The sequence below is a fragment of the Bacillus rossius genome, chromosome 2 (genome assembly GCF_032445375.1).
Source record: "Bacillus rossius redtenbacheri isolate Brsri chromosome 2, Brsri_v3, whole genome shotgun sequence".
Taxonomy (NCBI): Eukaryota; Metazoa; Arthropoda; class Insecta; order Phasmatodea; family Bacillidae; genus Bacillus; species Bacillus rossius.
The window spans coordinates 4866429-4876331 of NC_086331.1; the positions used below are offsets into that span (position 1 = coordinate 4866429).

Here is a 9903-nt window from a genome sequence, read left to right on the forward strand (position 1 = left end):
TTTTTCACAACATTTTTTATAATGAAAATACCTTGGAAAATAATGTCAATCGATTTTCTTATCATTATTATTCACAAAAAAAACTGTTTAAAAAGAACTTGCTAGTACATAAATAACATTATATAATTGTTTCTTATTATTACTTTCGTATTATGCCAGTGAGCTAATTGTGGGCTAGCATCTGACTTTAACTAAACCCAATCTTAGAGATTCTGCAATTTATTAATCGGTAATATGCGAATTTAATAAAAAAAGATAGAAACCTCCAGTACTGAACAAAGTTTCAAACGAGTGGTCCACGAACATAAATTTTTAACATGGGTTTTACGGTATTATATAAAAGTTTTTTTTTCATTCATGCCACAAAAATAATTCTGTTTTTATGTAAATGTACTAAAAAAGTATAATATTGTTTATATTCTGCTCAGTGATGGAAGCAATTTGAGTTGTTGATAAAACAAATACGTACATCCATCTGTTTCATTCAAATACTTCCTGAAATATTTTGTGTTAATATTGCATGTAGCAATTAAATGCACTTTTTGAGCTTTCGTTTGTTTGACAGGACTTATTCATTAACCGTTATTTCGTAGTCTAAGAATGAATTTATCGCCGTAGTTACGTGCCGGTGATTGCCAAAAAAATTGTTGATGCAATTTTTTCGAAGACAAGATGGTGTAGGATACCGAGCTATAAATACCAATTTTTTTTTTATCTTCAAGAAGTTGTTGAGTAAAACCCATTTAGTCGTTCGAACAATGAATTGATAACATCAAGTGACGTTTCATGACAGGTGCGACTGGTAATTACCATAGCTATGAAATACTTGATGCATGAGAGTCATCATTGTAACCTGTTAGAACTGATTATTAGGGGCATGCATATTTCGCGAAAAGATTCCGAGACCAGCTGAAAGTCAAAACAATATAGCATCGTCCGTGTTCCGTGATTGTGTGGGTTTCTTTAATGTGCATGTCGATTGTGACAACACCCATCACATGATGTCAGTGCGGAATCAAACGCGTCCTGAGTGGCTCGGTAAAACAAGGCGACGACTTCTCTCGCAGACGGCCGCCAATCACAAGGAAGAAACCGCTGGTGCGGGTATACCTTGTTGCAGTCTAGTAGACGTTCAGGTTTTTTCGCGAAAAATGCCTGCCCCTACCTATCACGAAAAATGCATGCCTCTAAACATAATACAGACGCTTAAGTACTTTGGCTATTCAATAAAAATTATGTTTAACTCCAACTTCAAAGACGTATACCTGCCTTGGGATTCACTTTTGATAGAGACCGGAAAAATTAGCAGATTATTTTCGTGACAGGCTAAAATTCGAATAGTTATACCTTAGTGCTGCCTCTGTTATTGGCTCACAACTCTCATGGAGGACTCTGGGCCAATGAGAAACACTCAGACAAAGCTGTATCGAATCACAGACCACTGCGCTGGCACGTCTCACAAGACAGCAGCCAATGAGTGGACGATATTTTCCCGAGAATAAGTAGAACTGTGGAGTCAGTCCTGGAGTTCATTGAACCCGAGAATTTTTCCGGTCCCTAACTTTAGACCGTAAGTCATATAAAGGTTTTCAACTTATTTTATTATTTGTGTAAATCTGTAACCGAGGTATGTAGTTGAATTCTGTCTCACGATACATAATACATAATCTTATATATACTTAAGCTCTGATTTTTAAACGTCACACATTGTTTTTAATTTTCAAGCAAAGATTACTTTTGGTATCGCGTAAGATCTTCTTGTGAGGGTATTAATATGATTATATTTTAGGTAAAACTTCCTGCATTAAATATTTTAATATAAAATGAATGAAAAGGAACTTTAATTGAACACCAACGTCATTTATTTCTCTGGTAACGTAATTTGTTTTCCATACGAATTAGAGAATCTTTGCCTTGTCTTGCAGCTAAGCGTCGCAGTACGCATGTGTTCAGGACTCTTCGTCTTCCAGTTGTTGAAGGAAGTCGTTGCCTGGATAACGACACTCTCCGTCGTGAATATAGCTGTAACCTGAAACAAATATTTTAATTGTTTTATAATATTTTGTATAACGTTGATTCAAACTTAATGACAATAAACACATGAATTTATAAAGCCAACGTTCCAAGCCCCAATTATTTCTCGTATTCTTTTCACTAAAGTGTCTTATATACATATTTAAGTCACTTAAGTGTGTTTATTTTCCCATTACAAACTCAAATGTTTATCACATTTTGGCTGGTTGCACGCTGTTAAACTAAAGGAAATGTACATGCGCTAAAAGTCTACTTTGTATTACTTCAAGCGTTGATGGATAGGTAATTTGTGTTTTACTAGTTTATTATACCGAATTATGCATTTTCCAAGTTGATAAACTGTGTAACTTTGACATGAGTCATACACTGTAAAAAAGATAAAATAACATATACAAAAAGTAGTATGTTTTGGTATGTCCTGGGACAGGCGCCAGGCGGTGGTGGTGGTGGTGTTTTTCCGCCATCTTGGATTAGTGACGTCACGGCGGCCATCTTGGACTAAAAAATTCCTAAAAATTTCTCAAAAATGACTCAAAATGACTCAAAAATTACCGTTTTGAGGAAACATTTCTCGTTTTCTTCCTCAAAAAATAAAAAATTAGGATTTAGAAAAAACCTCAAGAATCATTTTGCCTTAGGAAGAACACAATTTCCATATAGAGGCTTTAGCATCCATGTCTACAGCCTCCGCTAAGCCTCTGACGTCATAATGGATTATGACGTCACCGTTGAAATTTCCGTTTCGGCCGCCATCTTTAAAAACTTTAATTATTATCTGATTTTAATGAAATAAATTTTAAAATTACAAAAAAATACACAAACAGATTCTGCTAGCTTGTGAACTTCTCATCGTTGAGCCAAGATAGAGTTATAGTACAAGCCAGAATTTTATGTATTCAAATTCAAATAAAATTCAAATACCTATTCAGTTGTGACCGGGTGTCACTGGGCCAAGTGTAAACATTTCTCCAAAGAAGCAACGGTTCACAGGCAAACCAGTTGAGGCGTGTCACGAGTCAGCAGCCAATGAGCAGGTGGAAATCTCCGGGGTGTGCGGAGAACTTCGGAGTCTACCCCAGAGGTCATCGAACCCGCGAATTTTCCCAGTTACTGGACAAGTGGATACGTAGGGGCAGGCATTTTTCCCGAAAAAAAAAAAACTTGAACGTCTACTAGGCTGCAACAAGGTACACCCGTACCAGTGGTTTCTTCCTTGTGATTGGCGGCAGTCTGCGAGAGAAGTCGTCGCCTTGTTTCACCGAGCCACTCAGGACGCGTTTGATTCCGCACTGACTTCATGTGATTGGTGTTGTAACAATCGACATGTACCTGAGAGAAACCCACCCAATCACGCAACACGGACGATGCTACAGTGTTTTGACTTTCATCTTGTCTGGGAATCTTCTCGCGAAATGTGCATGCTCCTATGGATAGGTAGGGACCTGAAAAATTCGCGGTTTCGATGACCTTCAGGATAGTCTACGCAGTCCTCTGTATGCTCGGGCAAATAACGCCAGTTCGTTGGTTGCTGACTTATGAGTCGTCTCAACTGTCTTGTCTGTGATTCGTTACTTCTTTGGTTGAGGGTTTCTCATTGGCCCAGAGTCGCCCAGACGAACAGTGAGCCAATAGCAAAAATAGGTTAAAGGTATATTTAGAGACCAGAAAAATTCGCGAATTCATTTCGAGATAGGCTAAAATACAAATAGTTACAGTTCAGTGCTGCCTCTGCTATTGGCTCACAACTCACCTGGATGACTCTGGGCCAATGAGAAACAATCAACCAAAGCTTTATCGAATCACAGGCTGCTACGATGGGACGTCTCACAAGACAGCAGCCAATGAGTGGGTGACATTTGACCGAGTGTACGTAGAACTGTGGAGTTCATCCTGCAGGTCATTGAACCCTCGCGTGCACCCGCGGCACCGTCGCCGCTGCGGCCGCAGCCGAGTGAACGAGCAGTGAGCGAGCAGTGAACTCACGGTCGCGGGGGTGCTTGCAGTTGTGCACCGCCAGGAAGCACGGGTTGGAGAAGGTCCTCAGGCCTCGCCAGCGACTGAGCGCGCACAGCGGCTGGTAGTACTGCGGGCAGACGGAAGGACATCCCCGGCGCAACGCTGCCTCAGCGAAGATCACGCTGAAAACTGACAAGCAGAACCACACCACGTCGCAGGACTGACCTCAGTGCGTGCGCAGCACACCAACATGAAGCACGGATGTCTGATGATTAGAGACTCAGGGGCGTAGGAACCGGGGGGGGGGGGGGGTGGACAGGGGGGACGTTTCCCCCTGAACTTTTTGGGTGGAGGGGACTGTCCCCCCCAACTTTCTACACCGTGATATTTTTATTATATAATATTATTCTGCCCAACTTTATTTGTAATTTCTTCACTCATCAAATTTTATTTTAAGGAAACAATAATAATTTTAACATCGATGTATCCAATGGTTAGATACAAAAACTGCTTAAAAAGCGCTATTTTGCACTTTTAAAATCAAAATTTTCCGGTGGAGGACCCCCGGACCCCCCGTCTTAGTAAGAGGGAAATGGGTTTACATGACATCAAAATCATTATTTGTCCCCCCCAACTTTATGAACACAGCTACGCCAATGTAGAGACCCGACAAATTCGCGGGTTCAATGACCTCCAGGATAGACTCCAATATCCTCTACACACTTGGGCAAATGCAAACTGTTCATTGGCTGCTGACTTGTGAGTCGTCTCGACTGGGTGGCCTGTGATTCGACACTTCTATGAGTGAGGGTCTCTAATTGGCCCTCAGTCCACCAGATTAACAGTGAACCAATGACAGGAGCAGCACTAAGGTATAATTATTTGAATTTTAGCATAACACGAAATGAACCAGCTAATTTTACGGGTCTCTACTGATGACTAGAGACCTGCAAAATTCGCGGTTTCGATGGCCTTCAGGATAGACTGCACATACACCTGTACACTCGGGCAAATAACGCATGTTTATTGGCTGCCGACTTGTAAGTCGTCTCAGCTGGTTTGTCTGTGATTCGATCCTTCTTTGGTTGAGGGTTTATAACTGGTTGAGATTCGTCCAGATGAACAGAAAGCCAACAGCAAAATTATCCAAGAGGTATATCTGTTTGAATTCTAGCCTATCACCAAATGAATCCGCGAATTTTGCAGGTCTCTACTGATGACTAGGGGCATGCAGATTTCGCGAGAAGATTCCCAGACTAGATGAAGGTTAAAAACAATGGTACATATCGAGTGTTACAACACCAATCACAGTGATTCAGTGCGGAGGCAAACGCGTCCTGAGTGGCTCTGTCACATAAGGCGACGACTTCTCTCGGCAGACGGCCGCCAATCACAAGGAAGAAACCACAGGTACGGGTATACTTTGTTGCAGTCTAACAAGTGTTCGGATCTTTTCGCGAAAATATTCCTGTCCCTACTAATAACGTAGGTACGGAAAAAAAACTTTTTGAAGTGCAACTTTTTTGGACGCGATGAGATTACAATTTCAAGGTCGAATTTTAATGCAAAGTTTTCGTTAAACACCGTCGTTAGACGTTCCTGACAGAGAAAAGGTACTCGGCCAAAGAGATATAAAGAGAGCACTATGATATATAAGTTGCTGGGCTCGTTTTCGTTCTCATCTTTGTGCGATGATTCATCGCCCGCCTAGAGAGATAGATGAACGAAAGGATAAGACACAGAGTGTGCGCTCGCGCTTGTTTCAGAAAATAGATATAGGTATCCTATACAGCCAGCTGTGAGTGCCTTTAATTTTATATTTGCTACCAATGCGCTCGCTTTCATCCTTGTTCAACCAGCAGCGTAGAGAGTGCTGTTGAGACAGCCCATGCATTTCCCGCATAGGTAGCGCTATCTGTTATGAATTTCATATTTCGTTCAGAGATTTGGCGTGTTCTAAATGGGTAAAATTGTTTGATGGAACAGTAACACGCACAGTTTTTCTTTATTTTCAACAGTGATTAATATTTACTTATAAAATGTTATTCTTTCTCTCTTTCTCTCTATCTCTCTCTGTCTTTTACCCCTTACGATATACTTACGAATCAATGTTTGAATTGCCAAAGAAGTTTCACTTCCATCACGTGTGCTGAGTTACACGCGCCGTTTTATTTTTTTCCAATACAACTATTTCCATAAATAGGGGCAGGCATTGAGCGGGAAAAAAATGTAATGCACATTAGACTGCTGCAATATGGTATACCCACGCCATATGTTTCTTTCTTGTAATATAGAAGCCATTGCCTTACTTGACCGAGCCATTCAGGTAACGTTTGCTTCCGCACTGAATTACTGTGATTGGTTGGTATGTTGACCGTAGACAGTACCTGAAAGAAACTCCAACAACCACAAGACACCGTGTTCTTAAATCTCAGCTAGTCTTGAAATCTTTTCGCGAAACATAACATGCCCGTACGTGTAAAATGAGATGCACTGGATCCATGTGATGTAGGGTGCCATAACGCTGATAGTTTGCAGACTACATAACTCACCATAAGTACGTTGAGGAAGTGAAGGTGCATGTTGGCTGTAGCTCTGGATAAGTAGTGTACTGTGGTATTGCGCAGTGACTATACTCAGTTCGCGAATAATTGAGTCATAGTCGGTATCCCACATTCCCACAATCAGACGGTACGCGGCATATCTGTGGTGTGTTTATCACGGACTATATTACAGAACAGTGGTTGTGCAACAAAACGGTATTCCACACAACAGGGATCCAGTATATATCATTGTGCATGGTGATGTATCTAGTGATAAACAGAAGTATTTCCAGAAATATGTTCATTGATATTTCTGCCTCCTCTACACTGACTCACAGGTTTTACTTGTTTTTTTTTTGTTATATAAACAATATTTATTTGATTCCTTTAATTATGTACAACTGAATTTGGATTATGATCTGGAGTATGAATTCTTTTGTGAATTTTTCAGACGCAGATAGACATACGGACGCAGGTTTTACGAACTTGAGCACAGAAAAATGCGCAGTTTACGTAAAAATGCACAAAAGCGCTTGTATAGTCAGACCTCATGCTTTTTGTCTTTTGAGCTGGTTGCTGTCTCAGTGTCTACGAAGGAGTGTGGAAATAACTAAGGCCTGATTATTCAATTATTATTTCCTCAAATTTATTCAGAAAACAGGCTGTATGTACATTTTAGTTACCATATACTTAAGCTGGCAAGAAGCATAAATGTTTACACTCAAAAACATTAGGGTTATTTATTATTTTATGTTTCATACTTTTAAATTGCAGATTATCTTTTGAAGTTATCCCTACCGTTATGCAGCAAAGGTAGATAGGACACTTATTTTATCATTATTCATTTTGAAAACTGTCAATAGCAAGACATTATTTTCCTGACTGACTAAGAAGAATATTATAATTTAAAAAGCAATAATTTTAGACGACTTAAGCATCTGGTAAACATTTTTGCAACATATATATTAAATATTAAAAATTACCAAATAAAATCAACGCAGCATAAACATAAAAACAATACTTGGTTTTGAACCGAGCAAACACAACAATGTGTCCGCTTATGTGTTTATTTATTTACGGTCAAATTTAGCTCTTTGCTGTTGAACAACTGGTACATGACAAAACAAAACGAAAAGAAAAGCCACTATGAATACATAATTAAATATTAGGTTAACTACATACTTATACAACTGACTCAAAATCGTCAAAGACGTGTCAAGAGAACTGTAGTCCAGTCATAAACGTGAATCAGGTTTGTGTGTATGTGTGTGTGTAAATATGCTCCAAGCCTACTTTTCTACCAAATAAAATCGCTTAATAATATTGGCTCTATGTATAGCGACTAGAAAAATTGCTGGTTTGAATCCATCTAGGATAGTACAAAACAATCCTCTGAACACTCGGGCAAATGTCCTCTATTCATTGGCTGCTAGCGTGAACGATGTCTGCTTGCGATTTGATACTTCTTTGGTTGAAGATTTCCCGTTGGCTAATAGTTCTCCACGTGTAATATGGGCCCGTTGCCGAAGCAGTTCAAATGTATCAGTATCTTTATTTTAACCTATCGCTTGAAAAAAACGCAAATTTTTCCGGTCTCTGTCTATATATAGAATTCTAGGAATCATGTCTCCTGAATCCTAAATGGGACATCTTCAAACAAAGAAGTATCGAATCACAAGAAATCCAGTCGAGACATTGTGCACGTGAGCAGCCCATGAATAGGGAATACAGGTAGAGACCCGCAAAATTCGCGGGTTCATTTCGTGTTATGCTAAAATTCAAATGATTATACCTTAGTGCTGCTTCTGTCATTGGTTCGCTGTTAATCTGGAGGACTGAGGGCCAATTAGAGACCCTCACTCATAGAAATGTCGAATCACAGGCCACCCAGTCGAGACGACTCACAAGTCAGCAGTCAATGAACAGTTGGCATTTGCCCGAGTGTGTAGAGGATATTGGAGTCTATCCTGGAGGTCATTGAACCCGCGAATTTTCCGGGTCTCTAGATAGGATATTCACCCGAGTATTCAGAGGACTGTGCAGTCTATCCTGGAGGTCATTGGACCAGTGGATCGTTCCAGTCCTTACCTATTGTGCAATGAGAACGCATTTTAAGTGAACAGTATACATACCACCCTCTAATGTCTCTATAATGAAGTTAGGCTATGTTACGCAACGTAAGGACGCTATCGTAATATGTGGTAAACTATTATCAACACATGCTATTATTATATTGTAATACGTATTGTCACATTTTCACACTTACCAAGGAAAATCACTGCTAGATACTTCATTGTAATGTGGCTCTTAGAAGACTGTCATTCAGAGGTAGTTGGCTTGTTCTTATATCTTAGAGTGTACTTATCATTTACGTGCTAGCCGTCTCAACACAACTATTTAGTATCAAGCTCGTAACGTACGTGACTACCATTATAAACATGTAAGTTAGCATACCTCTATAGTGGCGCTGTATTGGCATAGAATTTACACAATTTGCAAACGAAAGGAATTTTATTTTTCTGGCTTTTGTCCAACAGTCTAACCAGCACGTCTTCTTAGCAAATAGCTTGAGAGGCAACCAACTATGGCGTATAATAGCTATAAAGTGGTTTTTGTGTGATAAAATAAAAATATAATTAATATTCCAACGTTAAACTTGTGGGCAAGTGTGAATCTAATTCATACCAACATAACGAACACATAAAAATAAGGTAACAAAACTAATTATTCTATTCAGTTAACTATTAGTTACTGTTGCTACTAATTTTATTAGAAGTAAATATCAGTGGATTTTACAAAATAAAAAAAGGAATTTTGGTAATATTACGTTGTTGCACAAATGCGATCATAAAATTATCCATTTTTTTTAAACTACCTACAATATGAATATTTGTACCAATTCTTTCATTACAATAAATTATATTACTAAACACAATTGATCGTGAAGCTAGAGACAACCCAGTATCTACAATAAGAGCCTATTTTAGTTAGTGTCCTTCAATGTAACTAATGGACGTAGAGACCTGCAAAATTCGCGGTTTCGATGGCCTTCAGGATAGACTGCACATACCCCTGTACACTCGGGCCAATAACGCAAGATCATTGGCTGCCGACTTGTAAGTGGTTTCAGCTGTTTTGTCTGTGATTCGATCTTTCTTTGGTTGAGGGTTTATGACTGGTCGAGATTCGTCCAGATGAACAGTAAGCCAATAGCAAAATTATCTAAGACGTATATGTGTTTGAATTCTAGCCTATCACCGAATGAATCCGCGAATTTTGCAGGTCTCTAACATGACTCTTAGAAAAAGCTACAGTATTTTGTGAAATACCTTGACACGAAATGTATTCGCGAAATACAGGTGTCCCTACT

At 39.3% G+C, this 9903-nt stretch overlaps 1 protein-coding gene across 1 annotated transcript; it reads right to left on the reverse strand.

Moving 5' to 3' along the window:
• Nucleotides 1-1839: 1839 nt before the first annotated feature.
• On the reverse strand, nucleotides 1840-8861 carry LOC134529045 (vasotab). The gene is made up of 3 exons (XM_063362742.1): nucleotides 8800-8861; nucleotides 4018-4179; nucleotides 1840-2029 (listed from the first exon to the last, which is right to left on the reverse strand). The coding sequence occupies exons 1-3, from the start codon at nucleotides 8825-8827 to the stop codon at nucleotides 1950-1952; spliced, it is 270 nt and encodes an 89-aa protein (XP_063218812.1). The 5' UTR covers nucleotides 8828-8861; the 3' UTR covers nucleotides 1840-1949.
• Nucleotides 8862-9903: the final 1042 nt, after the last annotated feature.

Bases quoted from the DNA above. Each gene is read 5' to 3' on its own strand.
- LOC134529045 (XM_063362742.1), bottom strand. From the start codon at position 8,827: ATGAAGTATCTAGCAGTGATTTTCCTTG. The intron at 4,180-8,799 runs GTAAGTGTGAAA...TCTGCTTGTCAG, and splicing joins TCTAGCAGTGATTTTCCTTG to TTTTCAGCGTGATCTTCGCT. The intron at 2,030-4,017 runs GTGAGTTCACTG...TATTTGTTTCAG, and splicing joins CTGCAAGCACCCCCGCGACC to GTTACAGCTATATTCACGAC.